Source organism: Motacilla alba, chromosome 5 (assembly GCF_015832195.1).
Source record: "Motacilla alba alba isolate MOTALB_02 chromosome 5, Motacilla_alba_V1.0_pri, whole genome shotgun sequence".
Classification (NCBI taxonomy): Eukaryota; Metazoa; Chordata; class Aves; order Passeriformes; family Motacillidae; genus Motacilla; species Motacilla alba.
This window is the reverse complement of record NC_052020.1, coordinates 34,765,239-34,785,528: the sequence shown is the minus strand read 5'-3', so window position 1 is coordinate 34,785,528 and position 20,290 is coordinate 34,765,239. Positions and strand designations below refer to the sequence as shown.

Here is a 20,290-nt window from a genome sequence, read left to right as displayed (position 1 = left end):
ATGTATGTTAAACTAATTTGAAATTCATACATTCTCCTGTACTTCCCCTAGAAATTTTGTCCAAGTTGCGCACAGGCTAGGCACAGTTTAAATTACAAAATACTAAAATATTGTCTGGTTTAGGTGGTGGTGTGAAGTCTGAATATGCAATGATAAAAGCTACTGATCACATTGAGAAATCTAGAGCTGTCTTTATCTTTAATAGAATCTTCATCATCCTGGGGTTGTAAATCTGGAGTGTATGTTTGAGACGCCAGAGAGAGTCTTTGTTGTTATGGAAAAACTCCATGGAGACATGCTGGAGATGATCTTGTCAAGTGAAAAGGGCAGATTGCCAGAGAGAATAACTAAGTTTTTAATTACTCAGGTAAGAAATTAATTATAGACCTGGAAGGAGATTTGAGGTCAATTATTATCACAATTACCATTATGTTTCTTATGTTTTCCTTTTGACGTAATTTACCTGACTGGTTTATGAAAATCTGAGTAAAATAGGGGTGGTAAAACAGCTTTCTTTACATTACTGTCCATTACTATCTATGTTATAGATAGTAAACCATTAAGAGGACTTAAAACTGGACACATGTAGAGCTGTTGGCTGCTGGATGGAGGGGACATCAACCTACAGTTTCTCATATGATGGAAGAATTAAGCACAAGAAAGGAAAGCACTAAAAGCAAACCGTTGGAGAACTACAAAAAGAAATTTGAGCCTCTTGAACTGCCTGATATCAAACCACTGCAGTTCATACTATGCACTGTTAAACCTATTTTCTGTGCTGAGATTGGATATCAGTGCTACCTGTGTCTGAGTCTGGATTCCATTATTCTATTAACAATTTGGTATGGGATTTATTTGATCTTCCTGTTGTTAAATTCCTGTAATATTATCGTACTGCTTCTTTGGCTGCCCAAAATATTGGTTTAAATTTAGATACACACATCGGTAGTGAGCCACCTCACAGTCAGAGAAGCCCATGTTTCAGCAGTCAGGAAAAAGGAAAGTAGCAGGAGCAGCTGTATTATGGTGTTTATTATTATAAATTCCTTATTTGATGTAGAACTTAACAGGTTTCTTAGTTTCCAGGCTTTAATGGGCAAAATTGCCGCCAGTTTTAGAATTTGATTTCTTCTGTTCATTCAGCCTTCTCACCATTCACTGCTCTAATGTAGTGGCAAATTCTGTCAGCCCCTGACCAAACACAAGGAGTTGACTTAAAGCCACACAAAAAGGATGGACATCTGTCACACTGTAGCTATACTTATGTGTATGTAACAGAACAGAAATACATACATACAATACAACATACATACATACATACAACACTCTCCATTCTTTCTCTCATCAAGAAAACACTTCAATTGGATCATATAATCTTTCAGTGAAATGTTTTTAGTTGAATCTAGATATGAAAGGTCATTCTGCAAATGTTACTACATTCGAAGATTTCATGCACAAAAAAGTAAACAAGTACTTAGAGCCCAGTTTTTAAAAGATGTTTATCATGTAAACTCTTGGAGAGGGAAAAATATCTGATGTTAAACATCAAGAAAACTTGAGGCACAGCATTTTGTTTTTTAGGGTTTTTTTTTTTTTCATTGTTGACGTTCTTGTAAAAGGTACATTCTTGTTGAATTGTTTTTCTACACACCAGTCCTTGCTTCTCTGGTCACTGATACTGTTCAAACAATATAAAACAAACAACCATAATTTAATTTGTTTATTCACAGATCCTTGTTGCTTTAAGACATCTTCATTTCAAAAATATTGTTCATTGTGACCTCAAACCAGAAAATGTGTTATTGGCATCAGCTGATCCTTTCCCACAGGCAAGTAGAAAATGCCCTTTCTTAAGATAAATTGTTGTAATTAATAAGTCTTTATGTAACCTGTCTGCACAAAATTTTTAGGTAAGAACAAGTTGATCACTTATTCAAACTACTTCGTAAAGAAGTTATGTTTGAAAATCCTTGACTCTTATCATTTGTTGAACTAGATATAACTAATATATTGAACTAGATTTTCAAGCGTGACATAGCTACTTGTGTGATCATTTGTAATTTGCTCACCATTAAGCACAAATTACTTGGCTGGTTGATTTGCTCCAGAAAAAAAGTTATTTTTCTGAAAGTTCAGATAGGGCTCATGAAGAACAAGAGCTTCTTTAATTCTATACATTTAAATGCCATGTAGATCACAGGATATTTAAATACACATTCTGACTGGTTATATTTCTCATTGAAAAGTATTTTTATCTGCTTCTGTTACCGTCAGTCTACAAAGTTCATCTATAATTTCCCTCAATCACCCATATTCAAAATAAGTATTATTGATAATCTTTAGATAATACCAGTATCAATAATTGGAAGGGAAGGATCTGTACTGAGTTGTTTTAAGTGAAAATTTTCAAGCTGCATAATCTGTTACTTTGTACAACTCAGACAAGGAAGTTTGCAGAGAGGCAGAGTATAACTAGATCCACAGTAAAATAAAAGTGGAAGTTTAAGAACTAAATTTTGTCAAGTTGCTTGTTATAGGAAAAAGCCATAGGTAAACATTTTTTCTGTTTGCTATGTTCTTATGATATGAATGAAAAATATTACTGTTTATTATTACTTTCATTACAAACCTGAGCTGTTGAGCAACTGTGTTTTATTCATGGAATTAAGGAACAGAAGAGATACTATGGACTGGTATTTCAGTCTACTGTTTCAGTGGAATAAGACTATTGCTCTCAAAGAGGAGTTTAAAAAAAATACCCTTGAAGGAACAGTAGAGATGTATCTTGCAACTAATTGATGATAAAAGTTCCCCACCTATGAATTTAATAATAAAAATAATGGATGTCTTACTACAGCATTTTTCTTTAAACAGGTAAAGCTTTGTGACTTTGGCTTTGCCCGAATCATTGGAGAGAAATCATTTAGACGTTCAGTTGTAGGAACACCAGCCTACCTTGCTCCAGAGGTTCTGAGAAACAAAGGCTATAACAGATCTCTGGATATGTGGTCAGTGGGTGTCATTATTTATGTAAGCCTCAGTGGTACCTTTCCATTCAATGAAGATGAAGACATACATGACCAAATCCAGAATGCTGCTTTCATGTATCCGCCTAATCCATGGAAGGAAATCTCTCTTGAAGGTAATACCTGTTCGTGGTTTTCTTATTTAAGTGCTCAAAAGAGTAGATGTATTTTGCTTTTATATTTTTCCTGTACATAATAGAATTTAAAAAGGAAAAAAAAATCCAGTAATGTAATGTGTCTGTTTTGTGCTATCAGCTGCTTTAGACATGTCCTACAGAGGACGTATAGACTGCATATGGCATAATCTCCTAGCATGGGATCGCTCCAGGAGGTGTTGAAGGAGGCACATAACCACCTACAGATCAGATTGCTATAGAATCTGTGGGGAGCTTAAGCTGTTGTAATTGGCCTTGTGTATATTCATTTATGTTCCTCATCATTCAGCTCTATTGCATCTGCAGTCTGTTTCTTGTTCTACTTGTTCCATTAATTTGGTTTGGTCTCAATTGGATGCTGTACTCTGATATCTTTTTGTAGAGAAGATAAAAGTGAATAATTCTGTAGATGAGATTTCAGGAACAGTGTGAGAAAATGTCATAGAAGAGACTTTATGTAGGGGGAAAAGGCTTGGAGATAACTGTGAGACCTTTGAAATTCGAGTTCTGGTAATGGCATCAAAGGCTTTTGATAAAAAAGCAAAAGAACAATGTGACTAGTTCACTAGGAACGTCTTTAAAGAAGGTAAATTAGTTCTATTAAAAATGTGTCTAAACACAACTAAGTAGGGCATTTAAAAAAACCAGACACTTCTGGTTTCACTAACATATTCACATACTTAACATTTTCAGGCAATTTGATTTTCTTTGGGATTTTTTTTTTAGTCCAGAATTCTGCAGGATTGTAAGTCTTAAAGCAAAGAAACATTATAAGCATCAGACTCTTAGATCCTTTTCTGAATTGTAATATGTGCCAAACTGAATTACAATATTAGCATTTATAATTTCTGGTATTTGCAGTACCATTTTTCTGTTTTTCAGGTGTTGTGTTTAACATACCTGTTATCATAGTGTAGAGTAGTGTGCCTAATGCTTACTAAATATTACAGCCATGTGAGATTCTCTTCTGAAAATGCTCTGAGAGCATTGTTTGCTATTTTATCTCAGTGGCAGATGAAGTTTGAAATCTGTTGGAGAAAAAAAAAAGCTATAAATCTGCACAATTACACACTGAAGTTCTCCTGAACCTCCACACACTTCGATATGTAAGCTGACAGAATCTGTTGGCAGCAATGCTTTATCTGTCGCTAGAGATAAGCAAACAGCAATCAACACAGGGGAAGCTGCAAGAAATTGTCTCCCACAAGTTTTTACTGTGGTAGACAGAAGATCAATTTTTGCACTCAGAGGTGAAGATTCAGTAGAGCACCTACAGAAAACTCACCTACTTGGGTGTTATCTCTCCATTTGTAGAATCACAGCCTTCATTAAGAGTTGATGGATACCAGGCTGCAAGTGTGCAGAAGGGAGGGAAATACACTTTAACGAATTACTAAATTAAAATCTGCTTATACATTGTGATTTTATTACATATTTTGAATTGCTAGGTGATGAACCACTCTATTGTGCTAAATGAAAACCTGGAAAATGTCTGAAGAGATTCCATTACATCAGGGAGTTGAAGTCTGGATCTCTGTCCAAGTATTACTTGATAAGGCTGATTTTTAGAGCTCAATTTTGCACTCACATTCCATATTACTTACGGAAAATAAAGGAATGTTTTTCTCATGTCCTGCTTCACTCTCCTGCACAGCTTGTGAGAGGGCAGGAGCTGCCCCTGTGGACCTGCTGGCTCCATCCAGTTTCTGTTACCTCTGAGAATGCAGCATGGTTAAAATGCAAACCTGTCCTGGTGTCCTAACACATCTAATCTGGATTACAGTTCTGAACAGTGCCATGTTAATTAACGCCACAAATGATTGGGTCATTTAGGGGATAAACTCAGATTATTTTAAAGGTTTTATGAAGGAACTTCTGTATGTCTATTGCAGAGATTTGTGCTAACGAAAGGTGAAGAGCAGTTAAACCTTTTGTGTCGTGGCCATTATTATTACTGTGACTCAGAGAGCCAAATGTCTAAAACTTCTTGCAACTGTAGCTATTCCAGTGCTCTCTTCAGACCACTGCTCATGTAAAAAAGTTTAGGAATGGCTAAACTTAGTTATTGCCATCTTCTATTTTTATTGTAATCAGAGAGGGAAAAGCATATAGTTCTTTGAATTCTATAGATAGTGCAGCAGTTAGAGTGAATTATGCTGTGTTTAGCACCACTTTGGTTTTAGTGCACATGGCATGCTTTTCCTGATAGTTCCTAAACAACAGCATATTAATTTGTGAGCTAGAAGGCAGAGGGTAGCAAAACTTTAAAAGAAAAAAAAATGGAGACTTATCATATGTAAACAATGTCTCTGGAAAAGAAACAACAATGGTAAAGTCGCCTTAATATTCCCAGTTTATGTTACTTAGTCAATTACTGGTCTTTAAGTAAAATTGGCTTTTCAAATTTTAAATTGCTCTGATGGTGATAGATTTATAAAAACACATAAAAATTTAAGAATTTAAACTGCATGGTAATATAAATAATATACTTAAAGTCTAACAGATTCAGAGAGACATGGAGATAAATTGTATTTTGGAGGAAAAGTGTGTCATATTGGCTAATATTCTGGTCAGTGTTAATTTTCTTGATAGTAACTTTTCCTGTAGCATTTTATAGCAATTCTTAAAATCTGCAGTCACAAGCCAAGAAAAAAGAAAGAACTTATTTGAAGATAATATTTTCTGAGCGCTTAATGTTTTTAAGTCACCATCAACAGTTGTCATCTCTGCCAGTCATTTATATGAGTCTAGTCATTCACTGAGTCCTCTCTTTCCATAATGTGTATGTTCGATGTCATAACCCATGGATTAGTTTCATCAGCTCTTTTCTGATGACAAATTTATCTTTTTTGTGTAATGCTTTGTCCTTCCTTTTACCCATTAAAATGTAACTTAAGAAAATGAAGACCTTTCAGTTTTGTTGGTCTCAGATTTTTCCATAGGAAGTTCTGATTTTTACCAATGTGGCTGCATTTTTCCATATTTTCCCAGTAGCTTCACTCTTTCAAAAGAACACATTCCAAAACCTGATTCTGTTTTTGGATGTCTAAATAGGATTGTAACACATTACTGGAGATAGGTAGCTTTTGTGGTAGATGTTCATTGCCCAGTCTATTTTTGCTCTCTCTTCAATGTTTGTCAAGCCAGGCTGCATTTCAAAATTTACTGAATTGCTGTATGACAATTTGAACTTAATTCAGTCCTCATTGTGGTATTTTGCTAGATACTGATATAGAGGAATCTACTTGCAGAATTCCTATTTCTTTTATAGCTTTAAATTTCACATGTCCCAAACATGGAACCTGTTCTAAACAGCTTTACTGTTTGTTTCCAGTTTTGACCTTCCAGTCTACCAAATTTGCATAATCTCAAGAGATTTATTTTTACTTACCAACATGATACAAGAAACAAATACTGCTAAATATAAAGGTAGAACTCCGTGATGGATTTTTTTCTCTCTACCTGTTAGTATATTTTATGTACAGTGTCTTCACTGTGGTAGCTGTTTTTTTGAACTGTATGGTCCTAAATTGTGCTGCGTCAAGACTGGAATTATTCACAGTGTGTTTCATTCTGCTGTCATATTTTCATAAAACATTGTATTTATAATTAATTTTTCATCAGCTACCACCAGCACAGCTTTTGCTACTAACCTGATGGGCTGTGTGATGTACATCACACATCATTGATTAGGTGTTTCACATTACTTAATAATATTAAAATAACTTGGGAAGAAACAATGTCATTCTTATCATGCATTAAATTTGATCATGGTGTCCCTGTTACAAAGCTTTGCATATATAAATACCACGGCTGCCTTTGAGTCAGTATGTATTTATACTTCTTCCAACATAATGTGAATAGAAACTCTGAGTGCTTCACACATTAATGAGAAAGTCACATGAATGAGTGAGCATTGAGTATGAGGAGGTCATTGCATGTTATAGCTCAAACATGCTTTCTGCCTCTGTAAATGTTTAGCTAGCTGTTAAAAAGGAGATCTTGGCTCTTCTTACACATTTGCTTGGATAAATTAGTATTAGGAAACCTCTCTAATACAGCTTAGAACTGCCAAGGATTTCTTTTGAGAGTACAGCTGAATCTATGTGCCTGAAAATCTCAGCCAGCTGAAGATCATTTTATGCTGAAATGACTGAATGTACACTGGAGCATTTGTCAACAAACCTGTATTGACTAGCAGCAGTGTATGAAAAAATTATAATAATGATGACCTTTAATCAATTAACCTACTGTTAGAAAAATCCAGGGTCTAGGAAGCCCTGGACGTCCTGTATTAGTGGAAGCAGCTTAAATTTGTACAAATGATGGCAGTAAGAGTAGGTAGTATTCCAGGTGTACTTTAAAAATTCCTAATCAATTATAAATTTATCATTAATTTAGCACTGGTTTTTTAATATCCTTAAGGTGATTTCTTGTTTATAACTTATGTAAAAAGTTTAAATCTGTAGGGAAGGACTAAATTAATGATATGTTTGTAGTAGGGTTTTTCAGATATTTTGTAGACTTTTGCAGGGCACATCCTAAATGAGTTAAAGCAGTCATTCCTGTGAAAAGCAATTATTGTGTTAATTTAATACTTAGAGTGAAAATTGTGACTTTGTCCATACTACAGTTAATTATTTGCCATATTAATAAACTTGCATAAGCATTATAGAGTCATGTACCTCCTGACTGTGGAGGTTCTTTCCAGTGAATTGAAACTAAAGAGCCATCTTTCCAAAAATCAAAGGGATACTGAGCTTCCTAAAGTTTGCATTTGAATTTTTCTGTTGGGGATTCTGCTGAATCTATCTAAAAGGCCAGTACTCATTCTACTGGAGTATTTGGCTAGTTTATTCCCTTTAACAAAGTCTCCAGCTCTTGGAACTTTGTAAGTCCTCGACTGACTGTTTACACTATCATGGAAGGTAAATAGGAGCCCATAAAAAGGTAAACAGGAGTCCATAAAAGTGTTAGGAAAAGCACTTCCATAATCCTCTCAGAACTTTCACTCAGGTTGCCTTCTTGGTGATAACCTAGTGCATTCCTGTAGATTGCATGCAGAGCATAGGTGGTTGTTCGTAGTGCTCCGAATATATTTAATTATAGATTTTACAGAGGAATATTATAAAATTTTATAAAACTCCTAAAATGTCTGATAAGGATTACTTTAAAACCAGATTTTTTAAAATAAGTTCATGAAAATAATTAATGAAAATACTTAAAAATACTATGTAGTTACTACTCTTTTCTCAAAACTGCTTTATCTTCCTAGACAGAATATTTAGTTTTGTACCAGATGATGCCCAAATTTGGCCTCCTGAAGTTGTATGTCTAAAATAAATGTTAATGCCTTCCAAATATGTATCTTCAGTGTTTTTAAGCTGTACAACTCAAAATTTAATTGGCAAACAATTAAGTGTATTTTAATTGAGAAATTGAGTAAACATGAATCTTACTGTTCATTCATTTTACATGAATTGAAGCCAGACTAAGCTTTGTAAGATAGTGGCTGTCAGGATGCTGTCAGAACAGGATGAGGGTTTTGTGAGTTTAAACACAGAGAAAAACAGTGAACTTTCCACAAGTCTTTTAAGCATTTTAATTCCAGCACTCACAATGTCATTATTAAACTTCCTAGATTCTTCTTTGCTTTACACTGCACTGTTCTTTTGTTGCCCTGCATGTATCTATCACTTGCATCTTGGTTTCTGTTACTCAGACAGAACTCTTACTGGTTCAACAAGTGTTATTTCTTGAATTGCATGATTTCCTGATTAAAAGTAGCAAAGACTCTTTGCTGTTGTAGCTTGTGTTTTCTTCCTTCACCTATGTTTGAAAACTTTGAGTAATAAATCAGATAAAATTATATCAGATAGTTTGAGTTTCTACTTCATGTGTACTTCTAGTAGTCATGTTGCATTTCTGCTTATTTACTTATTTGCGCCTATTTCTTAAAGAGGCAAGGGATAGGCAAAACTTTCTTGGCAAAAATAACTCTAGATAAAAAACTAAACAAAACAGCAAAACTGGTGACAGAGACAGCAATATTCCAGTGGTGAAACAAGTAGACTATCTGTGTAAACTGTTCTTGACTGCTTGGTACTGACAATTGTAACCATCCAGGGAAACTGCCTTTTCACCCTCATCCTAGTTTTCTTCCCTGTCTTTTTTTGTGCACCTTCTCTATTGATTTTTTTCTAGACCAGTGCCTTTCTGGTCTGTTCAACAAGCCATTGGTAATTTCCCCCAAAAATACAAAGAAATATGTTATTACATGTAATACATCCTTGTCCTGAAGTGAAAAAAGGGGCAAAGGGGCCCCTGGTCCTGTTGTAACTTGAGGGAGGTTGAATATCTAAATATGATTTCATCACTTGTGAGGCTCACAGTCATATCTGCCTCCAGTGGGTTGCACAGAAGGAATGTAATAGAGACATTATCAACCCTCAGTGGCAAGAAGAACATTCAGTAGGTACTTGACAGTTACCGAGGCACGTGCTAGGATATGTGCACCTACATCACAGCAGTTACTGGGACAATCAACCCTTTCATCAAGTTCTTGACCTATTTTCCAAACTGAGATTCATAGTAAATGATTGAAAAATGAACTCTGAAGATCATACACAACCAAATACCACTGAAAATAATAAAGAAATGGTAGCCCTACTAAATTCACATTAGCACTGGCTGAATCAAAAGACAGACTGAAGTCTTACTGTAATACTACTGAATTTAAGGGTAAGTTGGACAGTGTTGCAGAAGATGCTGATGTTTGTTGATACCCAGATATACTGCAGTGGGTAAGGGACTATGTTTTCCTATTTGAAACATCAGATAAAAACAATGGTTACTACTTTTTGATAGGTGGTATCAAAACCACCTATCAAAACACAAGTCAGTTGTGTATGACTGACTTCCCAATCTCTTCCCCATAGCTTGGAACCTGAGAATGTCTCCTACGAATAAAGAGGAAGAAGATTAACTCCACTATCTTGGAAAACAAATGAGTTTTAAAAATGTTGCCATCTGTCAGTAATGGTCCTACTGGATATCCACTGACTTTATTATTTGCATACAGTTCACCAGCATTTTGAGAGGGAGCAAAATAAACACGAGTTAGAGAATTTAGCATTAACTGTACTTGATGCTAAAAGAGTCAGTAGATAACAATCTGTTTGTCCACAATAGAAAAGTAAAATTAGTACCATCTGTTTCAGGAAAAGAATGGCTCAGAGCCTCTGGCAATCCTTTCTTTGTCAGAAGTCCTGAGATTTCTTTTCTATCATTCCCATGATTGCTTTGATTTCCAAGACGATATTCATCACCAGGAAGTCAGGGCTCTTTAGTGATAGTCTCCTATTGCCAAGAATAGGCTTGTCTGTCAAATTAGCTGTATAAATACAGATAGACTGCCATGTGCATTCCCATCTTCCTGGATATTGTTTTCATTGTTCTCTGCCCCGTGGCAGAAGCACACATAAAGCCCTAGATGGCAAATCGACCCTGCAGAGAGGAAGTCTTTGTTAAAAAAGAAAAGCTTTTCCATATTGTACAAAATACAACCTCAGAGATAATTGGTTTAAAGAATTCTGTCCCATCTCATACTCCTAAAACAGACAAGATGATTCTTCAGCTCCTTTAATACCCAGCTGGCAACACTATTCATGTGATGTGTTTCAGACCCAGTGCCCCTCAGTGATGTCGTGAGTCTGTGTTACTTTCAAGACCATCTTTCCCTGTCGCGATGATATAAACAGAAATAAAGATGTAAACCAGCATACTTTGGACATGCCAAGGGATAATGTGATTAAATGAAAAAATTGCAGGAATAGTATCATTCCTTGTGGCTAATCAGTTATTCTGGAATAACAGTAACTTTACACCTCATGCTGAACATTTAGCACCACCTAATAGGATTTAACCTTTCGTTTTGTTTTAGTTTTTTAAATTTTTTTCCTTTTCTTTTTCTTTTTTTTTTTTTAATGTTTTTCTGTAATTGCATTCAAAGCTCATCAGTCTCCTTCCAGAGATTTTTCCAAATGGGTCACTCATTACAGTTCCATGAACTGGTCATTGGCTCATTGGTCTCATTCCTTCAGGCACCAGAGCACACATACCTACAGGGTGAAAGAGTTGGCTTTGTTCAGCCTGGAGAAGTTTCCAGGGGACACCATATAGCACCTTGAACTACCTTAAGGAGGCTACAAGAGAGCTGAACAGAGACCTTTTACAAGAGCATGTAGTGATAGGACGTGGGATAATTGCTTTTAACTGAAAGAGGGCAGGTTTAGGTTGGTTATTAGGAAGGGGTTGGATATTAGGAAAAAAAATCTTGACTGTGAGGTTGATGATACAGTGGGACAGGTTGCTCAGAGAGGTTGTGCATACCCCATCTGTGGAAGTGTTCAAGATCAATTGGGCAGTCCAATCTGGTAGAAGGTCTCCCTACCCATGGTAGTAGAGTTGGATCTTTAAGGACCTTTCCAACCTAAACCATTCTGTGATTCTGTGAACCTCAGTGAATCATTGACTCCAAAACCATAGAAACCATGAAATTTGTAAAAGAAGTCCTCACTTTTCTGAAACTGCCAACTGTTGACTAGCAAGTAGGAGCAATGGTCAGTTCAAAAGAATAGTATTGCAAGACTTGATGACCTAAAAAACCTGATTTCTCCACTCAGAGACTAGGAAGGTGCTGCTGTCAGTTATATGTGACCCTGAAAGTCTCAGAAAAATATATACATATATATTGTTTACTGTGGTGCCTGAAGAATATTGTTCTTGGGAGAAAAATATTAAAGCTGGAAGATTTGGCAATGAGGGAATATTTTTACTCAAAGTGACTTTGGACCTTGCTGCTAAAAATTTTGGTGTAGGGAAACTCCATTTATTATGCCTGTGTTGCTCATCCTCTGCCTCTTTTGAGAAGCAGAATTCACATGTAGAGATAACACACTCTCACAGACAGGCTTGAGCCTTGTGCCGGGAGAGAGGTCACAGAAGCACAGCCTTGACATGAACTGTGGGTGCACACAGCCCTTTGATATATTGGGGCAGGCAGTGCCCCCCTTCTGCCAGGATGAGCTGAGCCTAGCAGAGCTGGTGTCCCTGTGCCTGTGCAATAAGGAATAAACCTTCTCCTTACATTTTGGCTGTGGCTTGGTGGTTGCCTTGGTTGCCTTCATGTGTCAAATCACAAAAGTGTAGACCTCACATGAGTTTTTTTCCTCTTGAGCAGGATCCGTGTGAGAATTATTTTCAGGCGACTGTTCAGTAAAACAGTTGTAATCCCATTAGGGAGGGTTGCATGGGTGCCTTCAGGTACATCGGTATTGACTGCAATTTGTAAAAAGCTGGAGTGAGAAAGGATAACTGCCCTCTTTTTACAACTGCCATGTCTGTGTAGCTCTCTGTTTGCAAGTCCTAGTTGAAACAAATACATTTGAACTAACATTTTCCAATATTATTTCTTTTCAGCTATTGATCTCATAAATAATTTATTGCAAGTGAAAATGAGAAAGCGCTACAGTGTGGACAAGACATTAAGCCACCCATGGTTACAGGTATTTCTCCGAATTCCATGTTTTTACTTTTGCATTTGGACTCTAAACATATTAAAAAATCTTCATCTTTAAGCACAGTAGAATTTAAGAAAATCTACTAACCTGAATATGATTTTAGGTCCTTAGAACCTCATGCTTGTTCACCAATTTACCTATGGTTTCTCATTAATTTCTGAAATATTAGATTCCAATAGTAAACAGCCTCATGCTGTCAAAATGCATTAAAAATATTTTATAATTTTTGTCTACTTAGAAAATTACGTATATTAAAAACTCCTTGTAGTCATTTGACTTACTTTCATTGCCTGCAGTTTACACTGATTCACTTCTTATTAAAATTATTCAACGGGCTTTCACTTCACAGACATCACAAAAAATAATGAAATTCTATGCTTGCCAGGAAAATACATTAACCACATTCAACTGAATTCTTCAAGCAAAATCTGAGATATAAGGAAATTTTAAGAGGCTAGCAGTCTCTGTCTTGTGCTCACCATATGATATGGTATTTTTTTTTCATCCTAGCAGCAGGCAAATCACTGCAAGTTTAAGGCCTAAGACAAAGCAGTGAGGAGCCAGGGTCTGTTCCAGCATCCCCAGCCAAGGAGCAAGGAGGCCTGGGGGCAGCCCAGGCCAGGGCATTGTGTCCCTCCATGTAAATGAGGACAGGCTGAGGCCAAGATGCATCAGCCTGTCGGATCTCCCAAGGGAGCTTTATTTGCATCTAGGAAAGTAATCATGGTATAGGCATGGCGTAGACCAGATGCATAATCCCCAGTCCCAAAGGAATCTTTATCAAACCAGAAAACTGAGTCCAACTTTGGTATGTTATAGCTGATACTGTTTCTCAAAGCAGATGGTGACCTTCTGGTACAGGAGGAAAAGGGCTGTAGCTGCCCATGCTGCACTTTACCTTTCTCAGGGACATTTATCTGGAGCTTGCTTTCTTCCCCTCAGATTTCCTGTCCCTCACTAGTTTTTTCCTCCAAGACCACTCTTCTGCCTGGCAACCATTGCAGAATGCATTTGCTCGAGTCTTTGGGGACCAAAGTGTCTGGGCTGAGGTCTACAGCAAGGATGCTGACTGTCTCATGTGACAGGACAGGGTCCTTCTCCTCTAGATGCTCTTTTATTGCTTGTGTAGTAGTGAGTGGAGGTGAACTAAGATGAGGCAGTTCAGCAGCAGCTCTAGCACCTGGGATGGGATGAGTCCTCTGTCTAGAAGAGTCTTGCCTTGCAGGCTAAGGAAAGATAACAGTGGTTATTTTTCCTTACAGGGCAGTGAGACTTAGTGGTGTTCTCTGAGAGATACAGGATCAGGAGGAGAGATTAGTCTGCTTGGCGCTGGGATTAGCTCTATTACTGCAGCTTCATGTGTGCTTTGGGTGGGAATAAGAAAAGAAATTATTAAACTTGCATACATTGTACAGATGAGAGGCTGCATTGCATGATTTTCTAAACAGCATGAGACTCAAACTAACTTCCATTCTTACATTTTACTGTCAACATGGAGTTCCAAACTACCTTAATGTTTAGATGTTTACGTTTCTTTGGGCAAACCAGTAATTGCACAAGTCCAGAAAAGGAGATTTTTCTAGCCCAAGCCGAATTTATGTTCTACGTTATTATACTGAGATACAGACTTAACTGTCTTGACTGATACAGATCACTAGAATGTATTTGTATGATTTAAAGATGTTTCTTCTCCCTTATTCATCTTGTATCTAGAGGGAGGAATTGCTTTACCACCATGCCTCAGATACTATGGCAATCTACATATCTGTACTTTTTGCAAAACAAGCTGTAACAGCTCAATACTATACTTGTGACAATTCAATAAAATTAATTTATCCAAAAATCCTCTAGAGATGAAATTTGTATCTTTAGACAGATTTCACATTTATAGAAGATTTTTTTTCCATTCTAGAGCAATAGGGATGACTCTTAGATAGCTGAGTCAATAGCACTTTGAGTGTTATTGATAGCAGAAGGGAATATAATTTATTCTAGGAAACTAAAAGTAATACTGCTATTCTTTTTCAGGACTACCAAACCTGGTTAGATTTAAGGGAACTGGAATGTAAAATGGGGGAACGTTACATCACCCATGAAAGTGATGACTCCCGGTGGGAACAGTATTCAGAAGAACATGGATTGCAGTATCCAGCACACCTTATCAGTCCAAGTGCTAACCATAACGAAAACACCAAGCTAGAAGAAACAGAAATGAAAGCCCTCAGTGAGCGTGTCAGCATCCTTTAAGTTACATCCCCTATAATCTGTCAAAACACTGTGGAATTAATAAATACATACGGTCAGGTTTAACGTTTGCCTTGCAGAACTGCCATTATTTTCTGTCAGATGGGAACAAAGCTGTTATGCTGTTACACTGTTGATATATCTGAGTTGCCAAGACAAATCAACAGAAACATTTTTGTGTGACCAACTGTGTTGTATTTACAAAAGTTCCCAGAAACACTAAACTTGTTATTGTGAATGATTCATGTTGTATTTAATGTATTAAAACCTGTCTCCACGGTGCCTTTGCAAACTAGTGTTTTTCTTACTTGAGCCTCATTTTGGTAAGAGAGAACTTTCCCGGGAAGATCTCGGGGGTATTTTGTGCATCGTTAGTATTGTAATTGTAAGCAAACTCTTGAAGAGTAGATTATAACTGCTGTTCTGTGAACAACTTCTACCATTTGGATAAAAGCTTTATTTAGTGTTCTAAAAATAGAAAAGGCAAAAAAAAAAGGAATTGCATAGAATTGTACAGTTTCAAATCAGATAACCTGTGTGTGTGTATTTATATGTTTGTGTATCTAGATACACATGCACACAGTATAACTTGCTCTTAAGCCTAAATGCCTTAGTAAAATATAAACTGCAGCATGTTAATTGTATTTCCCTTTTTCTTAAAATATTCTTCTCTATTATGAGTATTCTCTAATATGTACATTCAGAAGCTAAAATAATGTGTTGACTTTGTGTATGTTTTCAATAAAAGTCTTGTTAAAATAGGTTCATTGATGAAACTTTCTGTTTAAAATAATCCTGGAGTGGCATCAGAAGTATGTAGAATAAATTAATTTGTCATAAAGAAGACAGCGTGGAAGTGGGTGGGAAAATGCTGCTGGATAACCTCTATTCCTATCACACATATTTTATAAGAACCTAATGGGACTGATTTCGTTCAGTTTTGAAACGCACTGAGGGAGTGGGGAAGTTGAGGATGCATTAAAGGAAATTTAGTTTTTTGAGAAATGCACTGCTTCTGCTTTTCCACAGGTCTTTCTTGCTCTTCTTCCCCTGAAAACTTTAAAGATACTAATTGTCATTTCCAACAATTACTTAGACTGCCAATGCTAAGCCTTTTAGTTTTAACAGTGAGAGATGTTCAGGGTGCACTGTAAAAGCATGTGACAGAGGAACTTGCTGAAAAGTTGAAGTTTATTCTACGCTGTTGTCTGTCTTGGAAAAAAAACCAAACAGTTAATATATATGTATTGAAGACTGAGGTTAAAAATTTAAAGATGCATTGGACTAGAGGCAGAAGTACACACAGATAAGAGCTAATAGCCACATATGGTAAAGCTCTACTGCTCAAATATTGGCTTTATGTTAGAGTCATGAGCTCTTCATTAGATAAATCCATTCTTTCATTGAAGAAGAGCTTTGTCCTGAGAAAATTTTTGCCAAATACATAACATCACTAAAACCAGAACAATTTTTCCTCTGCATTTTCCACCTCTGCTGGATAGTTAGTATGTATTATAGAGGAAATGAAGAAAAGGCACCTCTATTCAAACAGAAAAATTATATTCTAGAAAATTAAAAAGTACTGGGAATAATTATTTATAAATCTCTTTTCCTTCCTCCCCACTTTCTTTCCCTACTTACACTTCCAAAAAAACCAAAATCCTTTTCTGCTTAAGGTCTTTCATAATCATGGCCTTTGACATGTTCTGAAGCAGCTCTTGTAGGGCAAGGTCAAATGTGTCGACTATTCTGCTGTGCTGTATTTTCTGCCATATCTGTATTTTCTGCCAGGATGTTCCTACAAGACTAAATATCGGCTAATCATTGGCCATTGTTTATTTTTCTTTCAGCCTTATGCTTAATCAATTGACTGTAAAGTAAACATGAAAATAGACTTCGGCTGAGTATCAAATTTTCTGTTAGTAAGAGTTTATGTGCTTGAGTATATTTAAAAGTAAGTCCACTTACCAGTGTACTGGTGGACTCCTGGATATAGAAAGGTTATATCTATTCCATTCTATGAGTACTCCAGGGGTCAAGTCAAAGAAACTAACTTTTCTAAGAGGAAATGAGAGGAATTACCAGAGTCATAAAAGCTTTTTTTCAGATGCTGACATCATGACTGCTCATAAGGAGCCCAGATATCACAGAAGTGCATTAATTTTGTTGTGTCATTCCCTTGGTATTAACCAGTAACAGTTTTAGAACTCTGCTTTCATATTGATCAATTTAGGTCAGTTGGGATTTTAGTAGTGACTTGGTTTCATTTTCAATTAATGTACTAGCTCTTGAGAAGACAGTTTTCAACAACACAGATAAATTCTCAGAAATATCAAATAGCATTGGCCCTCTCTTCTTAATCATGGACAGTAGTGTGGAAATTTAAGTGAGAGAAAGCAAAACACTGTAACTTTCAACAGCATGTCTAAGAAGGTGGGTGACAAAAATAAAAACTGCAACTTTCAGTGAAGAAAGAACATTGAGTACTTCTACTAAACCCCAATGTCTGCCGATTTTTTCCATAACGATGCTTGGCATGCGCATGAGTTTGCTAAGCACAGACCTATGTTAATAAACTTTTTCAATCTCATGGAGCATTTTCAATAAACTGTTTGCCAGTGGATCAGAGACAAAAGTATAACTCAATTTCTATCCTGAGAAACTTTCTAATTAGCCACTAAACATGGTTTCCAAGAAACTTATTACTTAGGGGCACATTTCACTTTTTTTCCTCTCCATGCCTGTTTTATTTTTGTGAGGGTTTTTGAGTGCTGAAGCTTGCTTCATCACTTTAAGAAACTTTTGCAATATTCATTGCTTTTCAAAAAATAATCTGCCTTTAGCCAATGTAATACATTAAAGTTTTCCCTGCTGTTGTTCAAAAATATTACACTGTGAAATTTGAGTTGTTTGCATTTGAGCCAGACAGATGAATTCACTGATTCCTAACTCATAGCCTAAATGGAACAGACACATCAGCATCAAAGTGTACTGAAGCAAATCTGGGGTTGTGTTGTCCTGTATAATTTTCCTTTGTTTTTGGGGTTTTTTTTTTACTCAGGAAAAAGGAATGGTGAGCTACTCTGGCAATATTTCCATGGCCTTTACTAGTTTCCATTAGGCCAACAGTTCCTGCACATGCATCATGGAAGCAAAACCAACAGTGGTTATGCTGCACAGAAGTGTTGACCTGTTGATGGTGTTACCTTTTCTGCTACACCATATCCTATGCATATCAAGCACATGTGTACAGGTAATCATACATCTGAGGACACATTTATTGTGTCAAAATTTAGCTGTGGAGTGCAGAGAAGTATCCAACACATGCTTGGAAGTCAGAATTTCTGATTTATGTGAAGTAGCCATTTTCACTTCTACAATCTTTGGTAATTCAGAAACAGTTTATCCAGTGTCTTGTCCAGTTTAACTAAAACAAAGTGAGCAAAAGCATGCCCTTGTGCAATTTGTACTGCTCAAGTGTCATGCAGTTGCTCAGCCAAGTGTCACCACCCATCCATCCATCCATCCATCCATCCATCCATCCATCCATCCATCCATCCACATCTTCACATCATAGGATGGAAAGGAATTCCCATCAGTATGCCTTTCTCTCCCATCATTTCAGATATGTATCAGACCTCCTCATTCTCATCTTAGCAGGATCTCTTCAAAAGCAGTTGGATATTCTACTTTCCATGTTTTTCGTCCTCCCTACTCACCCTTCTACACGTCACTCCTGAAAAGCCTTCCTAAAGTCTCATCTCTCCCGGAGTTAATAAACAGTAAATCCAGTTCTCATGTCAAGGCAGTAGCTATCTGGTTTTTGTCTTAAAACCAGTTTTGGTTTATGGGTGTTTTTTTTGTTTGTTTGAAAGATTATTTGTTTCACATTATTAGATAAACCAACACCTCTTCTGCACACCAGAATTTTTCCTAGGCAATGAAGTCATAGACATGATAGGGAAAATGCTAACAAGCTGATACAGATATTTGGCATCCTTTCAAATAAGGAACAAAGGAAAAGGAAAAGAAACCTACTAAGCAAATTTTAAGAATTAATCACTAGACAGGTTAACCCCCATATACTTCTTCAGTCCATAAGACTGGGCAAAAGATTAGAGTTCGATAATTATGAATTGTGGTGCAGTATTATTCAGCAAGATATACCAAAATATTGGCATCCTGGAAAAGTTCTACTTCATGCAGATACTCCAGAGACTAGTACCTGTAGTTGTTTAGCACCCCAAACTTAGCTAAACTTACCACTTTCATGGAGAAACTAGTAAGTTTTTTTTTCCCTAGAAAAATAGATCAAATTGTATTCAACAAAGGACGTCAGGCATATACTGCACTGGCCATCTTCTGCCTCACCAGTCCTGTGGCATCTGAACTAAAAACTCATATTCCGGGGATTTTCTATGCATGTGCCAGGTGGGAAATAACCAAATCAAATGTAAACCAGAGGAACTCTCTTGGTAGATCAACCACTTTCCAGTAGTGATAAATTTGACATGTGAGTGGGATGCAATTTTGCTTTGCTTTTTACTTACCTTGTTTCTAGCAACTGGAGTGAGTCAATGCTGAAATTGGAGTCTACTGGGTGAGCTAATATTTGTGCTTCTTGATGCATCATTGCTTTATTTCAGTGAAGAACAGGGAGCACACATAAGAAGTGTAAACTATTTTGCTGCCTTACTAAGCACATCTACAAGCTTGAGCATCACCTATTCACAAATAAGAATTTAATAAAAGTCCACTTCAGTTTCAGACTGAAAACTTGCTCTTTTGAAAGGTTCTATGAAATGAAATGTTTTGTATGGGCATCCAAGCACAAAGGTCCTAAACTAAGGGAGTCTATCTCTTCTCTGGGTCTGGAGAACCTGAGGCCTCACTCTGCAGAAGTCTGCTGGGCAGGGTGCCAACCAGGGGAGCTAAAGGAAAACAGGCATGATGAAAATATGCTTTTAAGGCAAATGCCGAAATCTGTAAGCATGTGTGTGCTGCCAAAGTTTGACAAAAATTGGCAAATTCTGTTGAAGTATTTCTATCAAGACAAACTATTTTTCAATATAAATTTATGATACATTTGCCAACTATAACTTAAATAGTTTTCAGTATAACTTCCAAAATGAATAGTGACTTATTGGTAATGACCTCTGACACTTTTAATGGGGACTGCTCTTTCAGAGAGTCCTAATAACAACCCTGTGAAAAGCAAGTAGATGTTATGGTTCCTCTGTTGACTTAAAGATATAAAAACATGAGTTATTTGAGCAGTTAGGTC

The 20,290-nt window shown here is 36.5% G+C and overlaps 1 protein-coding gene across 4 annotated transcripts in view; it reads left to right on the top strand.

Annotated features, from left to right (window-relative positions):
- The window catches only part of PRKD1 (protein kinase D1), a 116,083-nt gene extending 100,582 nt beyond the window's left edge, over nt 1–15,501 (top strand). For 2 of the 4 annotated variants that reach the window (XM_038136844.1, XM_038136845.1), the window contains 5 exons: nt 206–367; nt 1,731–1,829; nt 2,875–3,142; nt 12,662–12,747; nt 14,791–15,501. In XM_038136844.1, coding sequence (XP_037992772.1) covers nt 206–367; nt 1,731–1,829; nt 2,875–3,142; nt 12,662–12,747; nt 14,791–15,009 — 834 coding nt within the window. In that variant the 3' untranslated portion in view covers nt 15,010–15,501. The remainder of the gene's footprint in view (nt 1–205; nt 368–1,730; nt 1,830–2,874; nt 3,143–12,661; nt 12,748–14,790) is intronic. The other 2 variants (XM_038136846.1, XM_038136847.1) reach the window with 1 other exon arrangement.
- Nucleotides 15,502–20,290: the final 4,789 nt, after the last annotated feature.